This window comes from Vidua chalybeata, chromosome 27, assembly GCF_026979565.1.
Source record: "Vidua chalybeata isolate OUT-0048 chromosome 27, bVidCha1 merged haplotype, whole genome shotgun sequence".
Lineage (NCBI taxonomy): Eukaryota > Metazoa > Chordata > Aves > Passeriformes > Viduidae > Vidua > Vidua chalybeata.
This window is the reverse complement of record NC_071556.1, coordinates 1,020,726-1,041,307: the sequence shown is the minus strand read 5'-3', so window position 1 is coordinate 1,041,307 and position 20,582 is coordinate 1,020,726. Positions and strand designations below refer to the sequence as shown.

At 62.2% G+C, this 20,582-nt stretch overlaps 1 protein-coding gene across 4 annotated transcripts in view; it reads left to right on the top strand.

The window, feature by feature from the left end:
- NFIC (nuclear factor I C) overlaps positions 1-18,158 on the top strand; it is a 42,435-nt gene extending 24,277 nt beyond the window's left edge. For 2 of the 4 annotated variants that reach the window (XM_053965717.1, XM_053965716.1), the window contains exons 3-11: positions 4,840-4,911; positions 5,396-5,470; positions 5,585-5,708; positions 6,230-6,354; positions 8,017-8,145; positions 8,260-8,444; positions 9,810-9,969; positions 11,562-11,647; positions 13,804-18,158. In XM_053965717.1, the coding sequence (XP_053821692.1) occupies positions 4,840-4,911; positions 5,396-5,470; positions 5,585-5,708; positions 6,230-6,354; positions 8,017-8,145; positions 8,260-8,444; positions 9,810-9,969; positions 11,562-11,647; positions 13,804-13,821 (974 nt within the window). In that variant the 3' untranslated portion in view covers positions 13,822-18,158. The remainder of the gene's footprint in view (positions 1-4,839; positions 4,912-5,395; positions 5,471-5,584; positions 5,709-6,229; positions 6,355-8,016; positions 8,146-8,259; positions 8,445-9,809; positions 9,970-11,561; positions 11,648-13,803) is intronic. The other 2 variants (XM_053965718.1, XM_053965719.1) reach the window with 2 other exon arrangements.
- Positions 18,159-20,582: the final 2,424 nt, after the last annotated feature.

The following is a 20,582-nucleotide window of genomic DNA, read 5'->3' as shown; positions in this document are numbered from 1 at the left end:
GTTAGGCACCCGATGAATAAAAGATGAGCGAGCTCCTCTCACGAGCACCTGCCGTCCCCCGCCCTCGCCACCCGCCGTCCCCCCGCGCTGGCAAGCGCCGTGCCCTCCCCGAGGCCGCAGTTGCCATCCTGGCCAGGTGCCCGGCTTCGTGCTGCGCTGGCAAGGGACAGCTGGGGCGGCAGATGCCCACGGTGCTCCCTCCCGCCCGTGGCCACGGGAGAGAGGGAACAGACGCCGGCAAGCCCCCGGTGTGCCCCTACACCCCCGATCAGGGTTGGCACTGCCAGTTGGGGCATGGGGACGGTCCCCTGTCACACTGGCTCCTACACTGGGGTCTTGGCCAGTCCTGGGGAAGGGTTTGAAAACTGCTGCCTCAGCCCTGCGTGGTGGTGGTGCAGGGGTTGGTTTTGGGGGAGCATCGGAGGGCCCATGGTGTGGGGTGCATCGGACTCGGAGGGGGGTGGCTGGCTGTGCTGTGGAGCTATGTCTGCCACAGGGCTGGAATTGGTGGGGCAGCAAGATAGTGGCAGCATATTTCCCTTTCCCTATCCCTTTTCCTTTCCCTTCCTCTCCACCTTAATTTCTTCCTTCCTTTCTCCCTCCCTCCCTCCCTTCCTTTCTCTCCTTTCCCTCTCCCATCCGTCTCTCCTCTCTCCCACCTCCTCCCTGCAGCTGCGCCCCCAGGTACTCCCAGCCCAGGGCGCAGGGGCTGCATGCCAGCACCCCGCATGGGAGAGTCCCAGGGAAGGGGGGGCTCCTCAGCCTTCCCTTTGTCTGTCCCGCTCTCCCCATCCCTTTCCCTGCTGTCATCTGTCCCTGCTCGCCTCCGCGGACGCCGGCAGCCCTGGATGGAGCCCAGGCCTGGCAGGGCTGAGCGAGGGGGCGGCCGCGCCGCCCTCCTGGGGGGGTTCCCCCCGGCCGCTGCCATCTCCCCGTGCCGGCCGGGGTCGGCCGAGGACAAACCCGCTCGCTCCCAGCGCCGCTCGCTTGCAGCCGCCGGCCAACGTGCTCGCGCCTCCCAGGCTCCCGCCCGGGCCAGCTGGCCGCGGCCGGCGTACGTGGCAGCGGGGCGCGTCCGTCCCCCCCGCCACCGCCCCGCCACCTCGGGGGATGCCTCCGGCCAGGACCTCCCCGGGGCTCCGCTCGGCAGGGGGAGGAGAAGCTGCCGCCCCCGCAGCGCTGGTGGCCGAGGCCCAGCAGAGCCGCCTCACCCCGCGGCCCCGCAGCGCTCCGGGCATGGGGCATGGCGGGGCGCTGTCAGGAGCTAGGGGGGGGGGGGGGGGGGGGGGGGGGTCCCGCGCCCCGGCGCGCCGGCCGGCCCGGCTCAGCCAGGATTTACCCGGCACACGCGGCGGTTCAGGCTATTATATAAAGGAGGTTACACAAGCAGGACTGTTCCGGGTTTATGTAAGGGCCACCCCAGCCCGGCGGCAGAGGGATGGACAGTGGGACGGGCAGTGCCACTCGGACCTGGGGGTCACTGTGAGACTGGGATGAGGAGTTCTGGGGGTCTGACAGGGCAGGGCCCCCAAATCACACCCTCCGGCAGCCTCGCTCGCCCCAGCCCTTGCAGTGGGATCTGCCCCACGGCACATTGGCTCCCTCCGGTCTCCAGGGGTTTTCCATCCTGAGCAGGCTGTTCACTCCGGGCCCTACTGGTCCACGTGTCGCCATGGCCAGCCGGAGGAGTGCAGTGACACCTGAGGACGTAAGGAACATGAGGCAGGAGGGCAGTTCCCCCCCCAGCCAGCCCCAAGGGAAACTGAGGCACAGGACAGAAGCATGCTGAACCCTCTCCCATCCGCTGCCCTCGTCTGGCAGAGCTGGGGAAAAGGGGGAAGGCAGCTGCCCTCGATGTGGGGCTGGGACTGCTCACACCGGCGCCAGCAGCTCCCCCAGCCCCCGGCATCCTCCAGCCTCTGCGCCTGCGCCGCTGCCGGTAACACCGTGCCCTGTTACCGTCAGCGCTCGGGCACCGAGCCAGGGCTCTCCCGCAGCTGCGCCAGCCCCGGGGGGCACCCGGCCTGCAGTGACACCCCCCAGGGCCGGCCCTGCTGCCCGGGGGTCGTTCCCACGCGCTGAGACCGCGGGCGGGTGTCGCTTGGGGCCCGGGGGCACCGTGCCAGCCAGCGGGGCCGGGGTGCGGGATCCGTAATTCAATGGGTGGCACGGGGCCAGGCTGCCAGCGCGGCCCGGAGCCCAGGCAGCCCGCGCCCCCCCGGACACACACTTGGCTATTTTTAAAAGAGATTGGATCGACCTGTTTGGGCACTGAGCACTCTCCTCTGCCTCGCCGGAGACGACCCCGGCACTGAACCCCCTCCCCGCTGAGCTCCCCACAATTTGACAGCAGGACCACCCCCATCCCACTTCCATCCCCCATGCCGGCCTCCCGGAGGGTGGAAGGCACAGGATCAACGAAGCAGCAGGGGCATGGGGGAGCTTTACAGGCTTCTTCCTCCTCTGTGGTGCAGTCGAGCCACTTGTTGGGTCCTGGATTTGGAGTCTCCCCAGAACACCCCTTGTGGGGAGCACGGCCCGTGAGCCCGGGGCTCCCTTCGCCATTTTAGCGCGCCAGCCGGCGCAGGCGGCTGTCACATGGCGGTGAGAGCAGCGCTTGGCCCGGCCGCCCCGCGCCGAGGAGGCAGCCAGAAATCTGCTGGCAAGCTCGCCCGCCCGGCTACGGGGAGCGCCGGGGGTGCCGAGCCCCGGCCCGGCCTCGCACCCACCACCTCCATCAGCCCGGGTACGAGGGGCCAGGGAGGGGCCGGCCCTGCTGCCAAACCTCCGAGCTGGGGAGAGTCCCGGCTGCTGCTCGGGCTGCTGTGGGTGGAAGCGGAGTGCTGGGTCTGGGGACAGGTCCCCAGAGTCCCTCAGCAGCAGGGGCCGCTGAGGTGGCACTGGCGGTGCTGGGTCAGGGTGGTGCCGTGGCATGGTGTGGGGGTACAGGGACGTGGGGCCCACCTGGGGCACCCGGGGCTAATGATGGCCCTCCCGGGTGCCCTGGGGGATCAGGGACCAGGCCGGGGTGGTTTGGTGCGGGCAAAGGTCCATGTGGGGCACCTCAGGATGAGTGGTGGGGGTCCCTGAGCTGAGCCCAGCTGGGCACCTCAGAGGCACCAGGCGAGGGCATTGCCTGGGGAGCTACCCAGAGGCCAAGCTCGCCAGGATTGGGCAAGTGGGGCCATCTGGGAGGCAATCGAGGTCCCGGGGAGCCCTGAGGCCATGGTGGGGGGCTGTGGGGAGCCGGGCCGGCCTCAGGCTGTGACCGCCAGCCTCCGTCCCGCGCCTTGGCCGGGCTCCACGCTAACCACTTCCAGAGCCGCCGCCAGATTTGTTGTTTTTAGAGGCGAGGAGGGGCCGTGTCCGGCCACGGTGCCCGTGGATGAGCGGGGGGGGTCCCCAGCCACTCCCCCATCCCAGCTGCTTTGTGCCCCGCTCGCTCCCACCACCCACACCCAGTAGTACTTGGGCACGCAGCTGTTTCAAAATGGGGGAATAGGGTTAGAAAAAGAGAAATTAAGAGAAGGGAAGGGAAAAAAAAAACCCTGTGCCCGTCTCCAGGGGGAGTTTCTGCTCCCTAAAATGGCTGCTTGGAGGGAGCCAGGGGTGCGGGCACAGGGGGGATGGTGGTGGGGAGCAGCATCAGGGCAGGATGCCATGGCGCTGCCAGCGGGGTGCCAGGCTGGCACGGGACGGGTGGAAGGGACCACGGCAGCTGGGCAGGGAGACAAAATGGCTGGTTTGGCATCGGCCTTGAGCAGTCCCAGGGGGCTGTGGGCACACGGGGGTGTCAGGCTGGGAGATGGCACAGTCCCACTGCCCCCATGGGTAACCTGCCTGATGGGCAGCACACAGAGGTGTCAGGGTGAGAGGTGGCATGGGGCCCACATGGATAACTTGCCCAACCAAGGACAACCAGTCTGGGAACCACATGTGAGTGCAAGGGACTTGAGGGGAGAAAAAGGAGGAGAAAAACAGGGAGAAAGGGAAAAATCTCAAGGCGGGCACATGGGCTGGCAGTTGCAGCTGCGTGGTTTTGTTGGTGTTTTTGGATTTTCTCAGCCCTTTCCTGACATCCGCCAAGGCTTCCAGAGGGAAATGCTGGAGGCCAAGGGGTGGGGGGAGGAGGAGGATGGAGAAGCAGGGGGAAAAAGGAATACGGGGGAGAAATACATGGCAAAGGCTATGGAAGGGCTTTGGAAGCAGCCAGGTGAGGAAGGATGCTCCTCATTTCAGTGTCTGGGCTGTGCCAGGCTGTGCCAGGCTGGGCCTGCCAGGCTGTGCCGGGGCCACTGAGCTCAGCACCTGAGCCAGGATATTTTTAGTCAAGAGGGAGCAAGGCTGGACGGGGTTCCAGGGGTCAGAGCAGGTGCTGTCCCAAGCCCTGCTGCCCTGCAGGAGCTGGGCAGAGGCAGGACAAGGTGCCACAGGTTGTGCCATGCTGCAGTGACACTGCCTGGTGGGGCAGCACTGGGTCACAGCTGTGGCTGGAGAGAGGAGAGGAGGCAGGAGGCTGGAGCAGGGCCAGGTGAGCATCACCCAGCCCAGCACTGGGGTTCCCCTCCTGCGAGGAGCACTGCCCAGACCCTACATGTGGGGCTCCTCTCGCTGGTGGGGAGGGCAAGGGGGGGCTGGTTGGTGTCTGTTCCTCAGTGGCTGGGGACATGCCAGCTTGGTGGTGGCCCTGCTGTGTGGTGAGAGCTGCTGGGCAGCCTATGTCTCAGTTTCCCCCAGCAAGGCAAGGGGGGGCAGTCAGCTGGTGGCAACCCTGGCTCACACTGGTACAGAGGCTGCCACTGGCATGGGGGGCTCACCCTGGGGCTTTGCCTCTTGCAGATGCAGAGCAGAGCAGCAGCCCCCGGACAGGCATTGGCTCAGACCAGGAGGACAGCAAACCCATCACGCTGGGTGAGTGCAGCGGGCAGGGCTTGGGCAAAGGACAAGGGACACCCCAGCCTGTCCCCAGGGTCCCTGCCATGGCGGGGGAGGGGGGCCTGTGACATACAGTCAAGCTGCCAGCCACTGCCAGCCACTGCCTGGCCCCTGCAATGAGCTGAGCATAGCCTTAGCCTTGTCCTACACCCAGCAGAGTCCCATGGAGGCCACAGCCCTTGGGGACAGCAGCTGCCATGGAGGTCCCACGGTGGGGGTGCAGCCCCAAGCCCTGCCAGCACTCTCAGCCACAGAGAAACAGAGGCACTGAGCAGGTCCAGGGCATCTTCAGCAGAGGCAACCAATTGGGGTGGTCTCTTGCTGGAGCAGGGAGCGGAGTGGAGGCTAAGGAGGGGGACAGATGGGATTTGGGGTGCCCTCAAGCATCGCCACAAGGCAGTGCAGGATGGGAGGGGTGGTCCTGTTGCCCCCTCAGCATGCCCTCCTCTCTCCCACACAGATTCGACAGACTTCCAGGAAAGCTTCGTCACCTCGGGGGTGTTCAGTGTCACCGAGCTCATCCAGGTGTCCCGAAGTGAGTGTGACTGTGATGCCACAGCCCGACCCTCGGCTGCCTGGGCACAGCAGCATCCCAACAGCCCCCCCCCTCCCCACTGGGCCCCAGTGACCCCCCCCTCTCTCCCTGCAGCACCGGTGGTGACAGGCACAGGGCCAAACTTCTCCCTGGGGGAGCTGCAGGGCCACCTGGCCTATGACCTGAACCCCTCCAGCACCGGCATGAGGAGGACACTGCCCAGCACCTCCTCCAGCGGGTAGGTGCCAGCAGGGCTGTGCCAGGGCGGTGCCGGGGCCAGCCAAGCACAGGCGTGGGGAAGGCAAGGGGGAGCCAGGTCCTGCCACGGGCTGGCACTGACCCATGACAAGCTGGGAGAGCTGGGGGTGTTCAGCCTGGAGAAAAGAAAACTCCAGGGAGACCTCAGGGCCCCTTCCAGTGCTTAAAGGGGCTCCAAGAGAGCTGGAGAGGAAGCTTGGACAAGGGATGGAGGGACAGGAGAAGAGGGAATGGCTCCCACTGCCAGAGGGCAGGGCTGGATGGGATATTGGGCAGGAATTGTTCCCTGGCAGGGTGGGCAGGCCCTGGCCCAGGATGCCCAGAGCAGCTGTGGCTGCCCCTGGATCCCTGGCAGTGCCCAAGGCCAGGTTGGATGGGACTTGGAGTGACCTGGGATAGTGGAAGGTGTCCCTGCCCATGGCAGGGGTGGAACAGGATGAGCTTTAAGGTCCTTTCCAACCCAAACCATTCCGTGATCCTGTGACCCTTCCCTGTCCCCAGGAGCAAACGGCACAAGTCGGGGTCCATGGAGGACGACATTGACACCAGCCCTGGGGGCGAGTACTACACCTCCTCCAACTCCCCCACCAGCAGCAGCCGCAACTGGACAGAAGACATGGAAGGGGGTAGGTGCCATCTCCTTACCAGTGCCCTTCCAGTGCCCCGGGGCCCCCATCCTGCTCCCAGCATTCTGCAAACCACTGCCAGAACCCCCTGTGACCATCTGGGCGCTGCCCATGCTGAGTGTCCCTATGGGCCTTAAGGTCACAGGACACACTGGCTGTGGGGGCTGCGGTGCCACCCTCAAGTCCCACAGAACATCCCTGCTGCTTTTCCATGGAGTCTGTGGGGTTGCTCTCAAACCCCCCTGATTTAGGCACAGGCTTTCTGTAGGTGCCCAGGTGTGTCTGTGGCCCCCCACTTTGGGCCGGACTCTGTGGGGGCTGTGGTGGTGCTACAGGGACCCCCATTTCAACACAGGCTCTCTCTGTAGGGCCAATCCAGCCTCCAGCCCCATGCCTGGTCTGGCAGCCCCACACCACTCTCTCCCAGCCCCAAGTTGGCTCCCCCAGCCCCACATCACTGTGGACAGCTTTCTGGCTTGGTGTTTTTTTTTCCCTTTCCTGTCTAGACAAGCCCCAATTAGCTGTTCATTAAGAAAGGGGGGGCTGGGCTAATTAAAGCGATGCTGCAGGGCTGGCACAGCAGCTCCCACACCCTGAGGTGCAGGCAAAGAAGCTGCTTCTCTTCCTCCTCCCTTGGCTCTTCTCCTGCCTCCCCCAGCAGTGGGGTGGGCTCCACACCAGCCCCCTAGCCCTGCCAGAGCCTGGAGGTGCCTGGCTGGAGGGCTAGAGGCACCGATCCTGTTGGAAGGGGGTTTGGGGGATGCAGGTCCAGCCCCCAAACTGTGTCCTGTGTGTGGAGGGACTGTACCCCATCCTGTCCCGTGGGGCTGGTGCAGGGGGGGTCCTGGGGAAGGTGCAGCCCCCTCCCCAAAATGGTGGCATGGAGGCAGGAGGGAGCTGTGCCAGGGCATCTGTCCCCTGCTGGTGGCCTGACCCGGGCAGGGGTAAGGGTGGCTGGTGGGGGCCTCAGTCTTGGCAGCGGGGAGAGGGGCTTGGCAATCCTGTACAGGATGTTCTGGGAAATCCTCCTAACGCCCGACTGAGAAAGGGCTAAACCCATTACCAGACCCGGGCCAAATGGCCAGAGCTAAAGCCACGGTGGCAGGGGATTAATGTGCCTGCCACCCCCCCCGCTCAGCCCCATGCCCTGGAGTGGCCTCGGGGACCTGGGCAGCTGCTGCTGCCAGGGGTCTCTGGGGTGATCACCCCCATGCCGGCACCTCTCTGCCTCCCCAGGAGCTCCTGTAGCCCCCAGCCCCATGTGCCAGGGGAGGTGGCTGCCATGTGGGGGCTGCAGGGTCACAGTGGCATCCATGAGGGCTCCCACCAGGGTGGGACACACACACAGAGCTGCGTGCACCCGCATGCACACACTTGCAGGAGCACGCACCTGTGCACGGCTATGCGTGTACACACACAGGTACAGAGCTCTGCTGGTACAACACTTACACACATGCACACACATTCATGCACACAGCAGTGCCCCCAGAGGTGCCCACACAGGTACCCACCCTCCTGCCAGCACACAGACACATGCTCACAGCACCACCCTCCCCATGCCCACCCTGACCTCGGAGTTCCCCTTGCCTGCACTGAGATGGCAGCAGCCATGGGATTTGGGGTCCCATGGCAGGTCCTGACGTTGGACGCTGCTTTCCCCAGGCATCTCCCCCACTGTGAAGAAGACAGAGATGGACAAGTCCCCCTTCAACAGCCCATCACCCCAGGACTCCTCGCCCCGGCTGAGCAGCTTCACGCAGCACCACCGTCCTGTCATCGCTGTGCACAGTGGTGAGTGTCCTGCCAGGGAAACCGAGGCACAGAGTGAGCGCTGAGCAGTCGGGGGGCTGGGGCAGCCACTCGCTAGTGACACAGGTGCGTGTCCCCTTTTGCTGTCGCCCGCAGGTATCGCCCGAAGCCCGCACCCATCGTCTGCGCTGCATTTCCCCACCACCTCCATCCTTCCCCAGACGGCCTCCACCTACTTCCCGCACACGGCCATCCGGTACCCGCCTCATCTCAACCCGCAGGACCCGCTCAAGGATCTCGTCTCGCTGGCCTGCGACCCGTCCAACCAGCAGCCTGGACCGGTAAGGACGCAGCCTTGTCCGTGGGCACCGGGGGCTGCTGCCCGCCGGGCTGCCCGAGGAGAATCCCCTGGACCTGCGCCGCCGCCACCTCTGCCGCCGCACGGGGGGGTCGGGGTCTTCTGGTGGCACCGACGGGGTGTTGTCTGGGGCTGAGCTCCAGCCGTGCCGTGCGTTGGTTCAGGAGCGCTGCTGTGCCGGCTCACGTTGGCACCTCGTGTCTGCGGCGATGGAGGTGCAGTGCCCTGGCCCAGCGTGGGGCACTGTGGGTGTTGGGGCGCTGGGGCTGAGCCATCAGCCGGTGTTGGGGTGTTGGGGGTGAGCAAGGTGTCTGCCAGGGGTGCGTGACCATCTCCTGGAGTCACCGTCCGCCAGCATATCCAGGAGAGTGATGGGCTTGACATGCCCCATCCACCTGCAGAGCCCACGGGTGACCCGTCAGCTCCTCTGGAGCTGTACCCGTGTCCCCAGTGTCCCCGCAGGGGTGGCAGAGCCACACTGTGCTGCTGTGGGCCTTCCCTTGCCACAGTGCCCTGCACTCCCACACACCCAGTGCACCCCACAGACATGGGACGTCACACACCCCACACACCCATCACCCCACACCCCATGCTCCCATCACCAAACAACCTGTGTAACCAGCACCGTGCACACACAGCAGCCAGCGCGTGCAGCACCCAAACCATCACCTCATACACCCAGAGCCCCCAAGACACAACACACCCCACCCCACCAGCACCCCACATACCCCATGAAGGGCACCCTTCATACCCAAAGCCAGAGCCTGGGGGTGTTCCTGCTCCCATACTGTCCTGTGCCTCTCTTTGTCCTCCCAGATGCAGAGCTCTTGGGGACCCCCTCTGACCTCTGCCCACCACTTTCCTGTTTCCCCTCACCAGCAGGGGCTGATGCCAGGGTGAGGGGCATGGCCACTGTTACCCTGTGCAGTGGGTCAGTGCTGGGCCGATGGACACCAGAACAGGAGTAGCCCACGGCCAGGTTGGGCATGGAGCACTGATGCAGGAGCCTTTGGAGGCTCTGGGTGCCCCTACCCCTCCAGGGAGTGCTTCAGAGACCCCCCTGTCACTGTAGAAAGGGCTCCCAGCTCCAGCGTGCGCCACTGTGGGTAATGTCCCCCATGGAGCATGGCCTCCACAGTCCCCCAAATCCCTCCTGTCCCGCCGTCAGTTCCTGCCTGCTGCCACCGCCGACCGTTCAGGGCTGCTCTGAGACCCACCAAACTCATGTCCGCAGTGAGGGACACCCCGTGCCTGTGCCAGGGGTGTCCCCGGGGCTCCCTGGCCGTGCTGGTGTGCGCGTGCATCCTAATGGCTTGTGCTGTTTGTTTTTTGTCTGTGTTGTCCCCAGTTAAATGGAAGTGGTCAAGTGAAAGTGCCCAGCCACTACCTGCCCACGCAGATGCTGGCGCCGCCACCTCCCCCCGGCATGCCCCGCTTGGCCGTCTCTCCTGACACCAAATCCACCACGACAACTTCCGAGGGAGGGACGACCTCGCCGACATCACCCAGTAAGCACCCGCGGCGCCCACCCTGCTCCCCGGCCCGGCTGGCCCCCTCCTCTCGCAGCCCCCCAGGGTGTCCCCCTGTCCCGGTGCTGGGGGGATGTTGGCGGAGGTGGCCTCCCCGCAGCCGGGGAGAGGGCGGCAGCTGGCACGCCATGAGTTTGCTGGGTCTCAGGCAGGTCGGAGCGGACAGGGTTTGGGCAGGTGGCCGCTGTGGCCACTGAGCCAAGGGGTTGTGTGCTGGTCCCGGGGACCAGCTCGAGCCCCTTGTCCCTCTGAGCGTGAGTGGAGCCGTGGCAGGGCTCTCCAAACCAGTGTCCTGCCCAGACCCTCAGTGTGGGCAGTGCCATCGGGGAGGCCATGGCCTCTCTGTGTCTGTTTATCCCACCATGGTGGTGGCTGCGCTGCCGGGAACAGGGAGCAGCTGGCACGCGGGTGGCACTGGGACTAGGGACAGTGTGCCTGGTGTGTTGTGTGGGCTGTTGTACTCTTGCTGCCATGGGGGTCCTTGGCGCTGGAGATTCTGGTCTTGTTGGGGGTGTGAGGTGACACCAGAGCAGGGACTGTGTGCGGGTCCCCCAGAGCCCTTGGCAGGTGGCGCCTGGGAGCTTGTTACCACGATGGCTGACAAATTCTTTGCCCTCTCCTCTACCTCAGGGGCCATAAGTGCCTTGGCCAGGAGGGTTTTGGGTGCTGGGCCCAACAGCCAGAGGGGAGCTGGTGTCACCCCAGACTGGCACGGGGGTGTGTGCTGCAGTGGTGGGACACTGTGCCGTCGCCACACTCTATGAGGGGCTTGTTCCTGTTCCCATCCTGATGTACACATGGGACATGGTACCCCAAGTGTCTGCTGTGTCCCCACACAGTCAAGCCCTGCCTGATCGAGCCATTGTCCCTGGGTAATGGGCCATGGCTAATTGCCAGCAGCTGGTCAGCAGGTGTGGAGACCCCATGGCATGGAGAAGCCAAAGCCTGGACAATCTGGAAGGGACAGCATGGGATGGCCTGGCTGATAATAGGGTCACAGCCTTGGGGAGGGACAGAGGAGTGAAAGTTCCTGCAGGCTCAGGGAAGGATGCATTAGGAGGACACTGGCTGTCCCCAGCTGGCTCCAAACCCCCATTCGCCTTGGCAGCACTCTGCTTCCAACAGGGCTGAACCCAGAAGCTCAGCAGGACTGGAGGTCTCACTGCTGGATCCCCAGCTGAGGGATGGAGGTGGCAGCAGGGTGACGTGGCCAGGTGGAAGTGGTGGCTGCCATTGTTCTCCCCGTGGCAGCTCAGCTCCAGAAGCCACAGCGCGGGCACAGCCAGGGGCACCATCTGCGCCTGCACCCCCGGGCACCTCGCCCCTCCAGCCTCAGTCATCACCCCAAAAGCACTGGTGGTACCGTCCGAGCACAGCAGCCCTGGGTGCAGCACCCCTGGGCTCCATTCGCCTGCCATCAGGTCACAGCCAGGGACGTCGCCTGCTCGCCAGCACCGGGTGCCAGGGAGCTCCGTCCCAGCAGTGCCAGGGAGAGGGCCGGGCCTGGCCCCTGGGGGGACAATGGCAGTGCCACCTGCAGCCCCGTTAATGAGCTCTCATTTGTTCCCCAGCCTACTCTGCACCAGGCACGCCCCCTGCGAACCGTTCCTTCGTGGGATTAGGACCAAGGGATCCTGGGAGTATCTATCAGGCACAGGTGAGAGCGGGGATGCTGCTGGGGGGACCCTCCTGCCCTCGCCCCGGGCACCCTCGCCATGGCATCACCGTGGGCATTGCCATGGGCATGGCCAGTGCTGGCATGGCCATTGTGGCTGTCACTGACGTGACATTGCTGATGTGGGCTCCCCGCCATGGTGCCCCTGCCGTGGCATCACTGCTGTGGCATCACTGCCATGGCATCGCTGCTGAGGGCATTGCCACCATGGCATCACTGCCGTGGGCCTTGCCACCATGGCATCACCACCGTGGCATTGCTGCCATGTTTATTGCTCCTGTGGGCATTGCTGCTGTGGGCACTATCATGTTTATTGCCACTGTGGCATCACTGCCGTGGGACATTGCTGCTGTGGATGTAACCTCTGTGGCCATTGGTGCTGTGACCTTGCCACCATGTCTGAGGCCACGAGGAGTATCACCACCGCAGTGGCATCACTGCTGCGGGCATTGCTACCACTGGCCTGGCCACTGCAGACTTTGCTGTTGTGGACATCCCCACCATGGCATCACTGCCATGGGTGTTGCTGCTGTTCGCAGTGCCACTTTGGGCACCACTGCTGTGTACGTCATCATTGTGGGGTTATTTCCATGTGCTGTCACCATGGGCATCACCACCATGGCATTGCAGCTCTGGCACTGCCACTGCCAGCTTTGCTGCTGTGAGCATCACTGCCTTGGCATCACCGCTGTGGCCCATGGGCATTGCTGCCGTGGCATCCTCACTATGGGCACCCAGTGACAGGTCTTTAGGCACTGCTGGTGGCTCAGGGCCACCACAAGTCCTCCATCATAGAGGGAGGTCACTGCTGTGCTCTGGCTGTGTCCTGCCTGGCACCACCTGGCACTGCCCTGCCTAGGTGCCCAGAACATCACCAAAGGAGCAGCACCAGGGCCATGGGTCCCTTTCTGTGTGGCCACAGGCACTGCTCTCGCTTGGCTGTGCCTGTGGCCACTCCAGCTGCAGTGGGAAGTTGTGTGTGCCTTTCCAGGAGCTTTCCATTAGTCCTAGATTCTGGAGCTGGCACTGGTACTGCAGGCAGTGCCACAGTGCCAGGACAGGGGTGGCAGCTCCTGGCATCACTTGTGACACGAGCGGTCTGGCCTCAGCATTCCCTGCAGGGGCAGCTGCAGCCTTGCCTGGCAGGTGACACGGGTGACAGGACAGAGGGATGGGGTGTGGACGGTGCCGTGTTGGGGCACCCTGAGGTGTTGCCCTGGCTGGGGGAGTACTCAGGGTGCTGTGCTGTGCCAGGGTGTGGGCACTTGGGGCTGTGAGCAATGACGCAGGGTACCTGGGGGTGCTGTGCTGTGCCAGGCTGTGAGATTTGGGAACCACGAGCTGGGACACCCAAGGGTGCTGTGCCGTTCCAGAGGAAAAACACGGGGGACCCGGCTCTGATCACAACCTCCACTCTGCCTCAGTTTCTCCATTCCTGCACCCCAAGGGCCTTGGGTCCCTAAAGAGGAGACCTGGGGCAGCACCAGGAGAACCTTGGAGGAGCAGGGGGCCAGAGTCCCTGTCCAGAGATAGGGGTCAGAGCCACTTGCAATCCCAGGACCCCCAAGGTCCCTGTGAATGGGTGTCCCTAGTCATGCCTGGGGAGGCTCGAGGATGCTCTGCCTGGGGAAACTGAGGCACGGGGGAAGGAGGCGGTGTCCCAGAAGGGGCAGCTGAGACCTGCCGTGCTCTGGTCATGTGTGGCGGGGCCTGGAAGGGTTAAGGGAAGCAGCGGCCCCGAGCTGTCTCGTTTCCAACGGAAACCAGACATGAGGTAATCGGGAATGAACTTGAACTTGGGGCTGGGGGGGAAACAATGGGAGGGTGGCAGGGGGCCACCTCGCGGGGTCCCCAGCCGTGCACCCCCCTACCTGTCCCCAGGTGGCACCATTCCTTTTGGAGGGTCTCCCTTTGCCGTGAAGGTGCAGAGGGACCGGCCCCAGGGGAACGCGGGTGGCCGCGGTGCGGAAGACGGACAAACTCAGCGCAGGAGTGGGGACGCCAGCCCCGTGCGCCGAGCAGGGGACAGCACAGGGACAGCGCAGGGACAGCTGTCTCGGGCTCTGGGGACCGGCGGGAGGACGGGGCAGCTCCGGGGGCAGAGCACTAACGCCGGCCTCTCTCCTCTCTCCCGGCAGTCCTGGTACCTGGGATAACCGCCGCCGTGCCGCCCCTTCGCCTCCCTTCTCTGCTTTAGGCACCCCCAGAGGAACATCCCCGTCCCCGAGCACCAGGCCCAGCCTTGCGGTGACGACGGAGAGCGCGGCCTCACGACGACGACGACGACGACAAGCAAAACCCACACCCGAAGGAAAGAGCAAGGGAAAGGAAGAAGGAAAAGGGTCATACTGTTTTAAAATGGAAAAAAAAAAAAAAAAAACCAAACCCACAAACAAAAAACAAACAAACCAACAACCCATCCCAAGAGGACCTTTCCCCCCACCCCGGCGATGCGCCAGAAAACAAAGAAACAAGAAAAAAAAAAGAAAAAAAAAAGAAAAAAAAAGAAAGCAAAAAAACACTATTATTTACCCCGTCGGCCGGCGCCGCGCTGAGACCTGACACAAGCGGTGCCAGCAACGCCTCCCGGAGCGGCTGCGGGGCCGCGGCGCCGAGCCCCGCCGGCCGCTCGCCGAATATGCAAACGGCTTTGACTCTCTCGTTCTTGCCTCTACGTGAGTAAAAATGATCAAACCTTCTCCGCCGACCCCCCCGGCCCCAGACTGTCGGGGGGCCCCGGGGCTGGGGTGGGGCGCGGCGGGGCGGGCTGGGGAACCCCTCCCGCTGCCGCAGCCCCGCGGACCGGGCGCGCTCGCGGTCGCGGCGGGTGACGCTCCGTGCTGTGCGAGCGCTCCGGGGACGGTGACATCGTGCTGCGGTGACACGGGGACGGTTACGCGGTGGCACCGTGGATCGAGCAGGTGGCACAGGAGGAGGGGGCTTGTGACCACAGAGGGTGCATGGGCACGGCCAGAGATGGTCGCGGCGGCGGTGGCACCTCGGTTCCCGCGCGGACACGGTGTCGGGACGCTCCCACCACGGCCCCAAATGTCACAGCGGCGGTGGCACCCCGATTCCATCGGGGACACGGCACGGGGACTGTCGCAGCCCGGCGGCCACCGTCGCGCCGAGACACCGGTCACCACCTCTCTGGTCGCCTTCCTCCCCCAAGCCTGCACCGGGCCGAGCCCCGTGTGTCCCCACCCGTGTCCCTGTGTCCCCGGCGTCCTCGCGCCCGGGGGGTTCCGCGGGGTTGGGGGGGAGGGGGCCCGTGCGTCCGTGTGTTTGAGCTATGCATTCCTGTGGACAGGTACCAGGTGGGAGGCAGGGTGCGCTCGTGTTGCACATTTTGTAGGAAATGCACTTTTAAGAGGGAATCATCAAAAGAAAAAAAAAAAAAAGAAAAAGAAGAAGAGAAAAGAAAACAAAATCACAAAAAAAAGGAGGAAGAGGAGAAGGAGGAGGTGGAGTCCCCGGCACCGGCTTGCCGGGACGGCTGGTTTGGGGTTTTTGGGTTTGGTGGTTTTGGTATTTTGGGGTTTGTTTTTTTTGTGGTTTTTTTTTTTTTTTTTTTGGTTGTTTTTTTTTTTGTTTGTTTGTTTGGTTGGTTTTTTTTTGTTTTTGTTTTTTTTTTTTTTTTTTTTTTTTGTTTTTTGTTTTTTTTGGGGGGTTTGTTTTTTTTTTTTTTGGATACAAAGGATGGAGCAAAGAAAAGAAGCCCGAGCGACGGCGAGGGCTGAGCCAGCCCCCGGAGCCCCTCGAAGTCCCCCGGAATCCTCCGGAGCCCCCGGCCCCGCGTCAAGTGCCTGAACTGCGGCGGGGAGGGGTCCCGGCCTCCCCGGAGGAGCCCTCGGCCGGGGGCAGCGCGGGAGGAAGCGCTCGGCCGTCCCCGTCCCGTGCGGTGACAGCGTGGCCGGGAAGGGGACGCAGGGACGTGGCAGTGCCTTAGAGCAGAGGGACCCCCGCGACGGCCGAGGCGAGGAGGAGGACGAGGATGAAGGTGCCCGTTGTCCCCAGCGAGACGAGGAGACTGGTCCCCAAAGGATCTCCGGTCCGGGGACACCCGAAGGGTGGTGATGGAGAGAAGCCGCCGTGGGATGTCCAGGAGCTGGGAATGTCACCGAGGCCACCGTCGCCACTCCGTCCCCTGGCACCCAGAGCCGCCCCGAGGACCACCGGCATCGCATCCCCCACCCCAGTGGCCCCCGCTCCCCCCTCCGCTTCCCCCCGCTTCCCACCCCCCCGGGACGGCACAATGAGACACCGGGGAAAGGGCTGACGCAGGAAATCCCGGGAGACAGAAAAATAGTAAAAAAGGACAAGAAAAGGAGAAAACCCACCAAAAAAAAGGAAAAAAAAAAAAAAAAAAAGAAAAAAACAACAACAAAAAAAGCGCTTGGCGGAGAGGGAAACCTGTTTTTTTTTTTTTTTAAGATCTGAGAAAAGAAACACATAAAAAAAGACAAAAAGACAAAAAAAAAAAAAAAAGAAAAAAAAAAAAAAAAGAGACAAACTGCATGGTGCTTTAACAGGATCTGGTGACCTGGCTCAACCCAGCCGCGGCTGGCTGATGCTGTGCATGGCAGACTCTTATTAACCGGCTCTACCTTCCCCTTCAGCAAAAGAGAAAAAAAGAGGAAAAAAAAACCAAACAAAAAAAATCTGTATAAAAGAAAAAAAAAGCCGTAAAAAAAAAACACACAAGAAAAAAAAAAATCCATGTTTTCCTAATTTGCACGAAATTTTATACCACATGATGTGCCTTGCCTTCGAAGCCTAAGTATTACTGGACCCGATATCAGTGCGAGGGAGTCGCTGCATGCCCGGGGCTCCCGGGGGGCCGGGGGGGCCGGGGGCCGCTGCCCCCCCCCGCCTCCTGCATGGCTTCTTCTCGGCCGGAAAAGTCCCTTTTTCTCTCTATTCTTCTTCTTTTTTAACCGATTTTCCCCCTCAGAAACGTCTTCCAGTTGGTAATACCGATGCATCCTCTGCGCCAACACACCGGAATATGCAATAGCTGTGGGGGGGCCGGCCGGGGGGGCGGCCACCCCTTTGCTTTGCCTCTCTTTTCTTTGTTTCCCTTCCCTTTTGGGGGGTTTTGATTTGTTTTTTCTGCTTCCAGCAACCAAAGGCAGCGAGGCGGGAGGCGGCAGGGACCCCCGGGCCAGAGACCCCCCCGAGACCTCGGGGGGGGACGCGGTGTCCGGGCGCGGCAGGACTGAGCGGGGCGTGCTGGGCTCCGTGCGGGGACGAGCAGGGATGGAGGGAGAGCCGCAGGGCTGATCCCTCGGGCGGGCCACAGCGTCCCACCGCTCCCCCTTAGGGCACCCCCACTTTTTAATTGGTTTTCCACGGGGCGCAGGGCCAGGGGGGCTGAGCCTGGCTGCTCTCGTGACAGGAATGGAACCGTGTGAATGTAGCTTTGCCCTCCCGGGCTGGTGTCAGGGGGGTCACAGCCTGCCCCCCACCTCCACCCCATCGGCTTCATCCCCGGGGTCCGGCTGGCGCGGCAGGGAGCGGCAGGAGGTGCCTTCTTGCCGCCGCTCCCTGCTGTGCCCGCTGCCGAGCAGGGGCCCGACACCCCCTAAAAACCCTGAATTTGCCTTAAAACCCCAGCGTTCCGCCGGCTGGAGAGACTCCCCGAGCTCCCTGAGGCTGAGAACTGACGCGGGTTGTGACACCAGTGGGCGGGTGGCACCGGCATCGCTACTGCTCGGGCATGAAGAAACGTCGTCGTCAACAGTTTTTGATTTTTGTTTGTTTGTTTGTTTTGGTTTTGTTCCTTTTTTTTTTTTTTTCCCTTTTCTTTTCTTTTTTTTTTTTTTTTTTTTTTTTTTTGTGTCCAAAAGTATTAATAGGGGATGACGGGGTGGTCGCGTCCCGCCAGGTTTCGCCCAGACTTGAGGCTGGTTTGAGGGTCGCAGACCCCTGGGGGGAGCCTCGGGAGACGCTTCTTTATGCAAGGTGCAGTATTGATTTCTGCAAGGACAATGCAAGGAGGGAGTGGGGGCGGCGTCCAGCTGGGGGCGGGGGAGGGGGGAGGAATGAAAAATAGAATTAAAAAAAAAGAGGGGGAAAAGAAGACAATTTTTTTTTAAAGAAAGAATTTTTTTTAATAGATAGACAAAAAAAAAAAGGGGGGGGTTAAGGCTGGAAAAGGCTCAGCTCAAAGCAAAAAAAAAAAAAAAAAAAAAAAAAAAAAAAATTAAAAATTTAAAAAAAGCATTTTTAAACGGTGACAGCGACAGCGGAGGGAGGGAGCACGGGCCACCGGGCAGCCCCTTCGGCCAGCCCCGGGGAGGCGAGGGGCGCTGGCGCCCCTCGGGCCTGGGTCCCCCCGCCCCGAGGAAGCCCCGGAGCCCCTGTCCCCTCTTTGCTGCCTCCCCACTCCCCGGGCCGGCTGCAAGTCCGGCCGGGCTGCGGCCGCAGCCTCCCAAAACCCGCCCTCGGCAAGAAAAGCACCTTAAACCAAATTTTAAAAGACAAAAAAGAATCAACTCGACGGCCCCCCAGCACGTAGGGCGGCACTGGGGGGGCCGTGCCGGGGGCTTCCCCTTGCGGGGCCGGGGAGCCCCCCCGTGCCCCCGGGGTCTTTGCACTGCTCCCCCGACACCCCCCGGGGCCGCACCCCCGGCTCTGCCCAAAGGGAATATGCAACACACCCCGCTCCCTCCGCGTGGGAGGGGGGCGCCACTCATTTTATTATTTCTATTTTTTTAATCATTCTCCCTTCTTTTCTTTTTATCTTCTGGCGGCCTCGATGGCCACGGTCGGGGTGAGCGCAAAGCCGGGGTGGAGAACACCCCATCCCTGGGGAAGCTCTGGGGGGGTCCCCCGCAGGATGGGGATACGAGGGGGCTCCGCTCGACAATCACCGCGGGGGTTTCATGCACTACAGTCTCTCCTAGAGGGTTTTTAGTCGGGCTCGTCGGCTTAAAAAAATTAATTAAAAATAGTCCTTGTGACCTATAAATAAAACAAATAACCTGTACATATATATATCCATATATATATATATCCATATATATATATCCATATATATGTGTATATATATATATATATCCACATATATATATATATGGGGCTGCAGGGCCGGGGGGGCGCGGGTCCCCACACAGTTAAGGTACTTTAAATTGCAAAGGAATATATATATATATAAAATCTCACATATATATATATATATATATCTATATATATATATGTCTTGTTTGGTGCGGTTTGGGCTTTTTCTTTTTTTTTTTTTTTTTTTTTTTTTTTTTTACTTTGGTTTTTGTTTGGTTCTGGTTTTGTTTTGTTTTGGTTGGTTATGTTTTTTTTTTTTTTTTTTAATACTCGGAGTTTGGAATTTGCTGCTTTCTGCCCCCCCCGGGTATCCCGCCACTGGCTGGGATGGGTACCCCCCCGTGATGGGTGCCCCGGGAGAGACCCATGGGTGACCCTCTGGGTCCCCTGTGCGGTGCCTGTGGGTATCACTGTGGGTGCTCCAGGTGATACCCGGGGGTGTCCCACTGGGTGCCCCACCTGGTGCCCATGGGTGCTCCTCTGGGTGCTTCTCTGGATGCTCCAGGTGATGCCCACGGGGGCCTCTCTGGGTGCCCCAAGTGGTGCTCAGGGGTGCCCCGCAGGGTGCCTCGAGCAATAGCCACCGACGCCCCTCCGGGTGCCCCAGGCGATGCCCACGGGTGCCCCGGTCCATGGGTGCCGCGCTGGGTACCCGCGTGCCCCGCTGGGCGCCCCGTGCGATGCCCTGGGGGCAGGCGGGAGGTGGAGCCGGGGTTGGGGGAAATCCCACCCCCGGGCAAAGAGCGGCAAAGGGAGAGAAACCGCCCCAAAAAGGCGCCGAGGCGGCAGCCGGCCGGACCGCGCCTCTTACCCAAACCAAAAATCCCGCCGCAGTGCCTCCGCGCCGCCGGCTGCCCCGCCCGCCTTTTCGGGGGGTCCCCGCTTCCCCGGGGGGCCGGGGGTGCCCCCTCCCCGCAGTTATATTTTACTCGTTCGCCGGATTCTCGCTTTCGCTTTGCCGCAGCCGATACACACCGCGAGCGCACCAGGGCCGCGAGCCGGGGCCGGGCCCCCCCGCGCCCCCCGCGCCCCCTGGCCCCGCATGACCCCCCCGAGCCCCCGCTCGCCTCCCTGGTGCTTCACGATATTTGATTATACCATTGTACGCAGCCATTACCCATAGCGCCGCTCCTGCCTACATACACTTACTGACCCTGATACGGATTTTGGGGGTTTTTTTGGTTTTCTTTTTTGTTTTGTTTCTTTTGTTTTGGTTTTGTTTTGGTTTTTTTTCCCGGTTTTTTTTTTCTGTTGTTGTTGTTCCCCCCCCCTCCCCTATGCAAAAAAGAGAAAAAAGAGACAAAAAAGAAGAAAAAAACAAAAAAGAAAAAACTGACACACAAAAAAAGATTAAAAAATAAAAAATAAAAAAAAAAAAGACAAAAAAAAAATGTATAAAAATTAAACAAGCTATGCTTCAACTCCAGCTCGCCTCCGCCCTTCCTTCACTGACCCGGGGGAACTGAGGCACGGTGCCCAAGCGGGGAGAACACGGGTGTCCCAGCGGAGGAGGAGGGCAGGGGGGGCACTGCGGAGAGCAGAGCCCTGCCCCGCAGCGGGCACCCGGTACCCCGGAGGAGGGACCCCCAAGCACGGCTGCCCCTAGCCCGCAGAGGAGGGTGACGGAGCTGGGAGCCCGCAGGGCGCAGCCCCAGCCGCAGGCGGAGGGAGAGGACACGTGGGGACAGGGCGTGGGCGGGGGCAGCCGCGGTTCACCTGGGAGTTCAGAGCTGCTGCCACTTCCTCTGCTTCAGACCTTGGCCACGGGACGTCACCACCTCATGCGCGTGACGTCACCGCCTGGCGGTGTGATGTCACTGCCGTTACCCGTGGGTCAGCATTGGCCGAAGCTGCG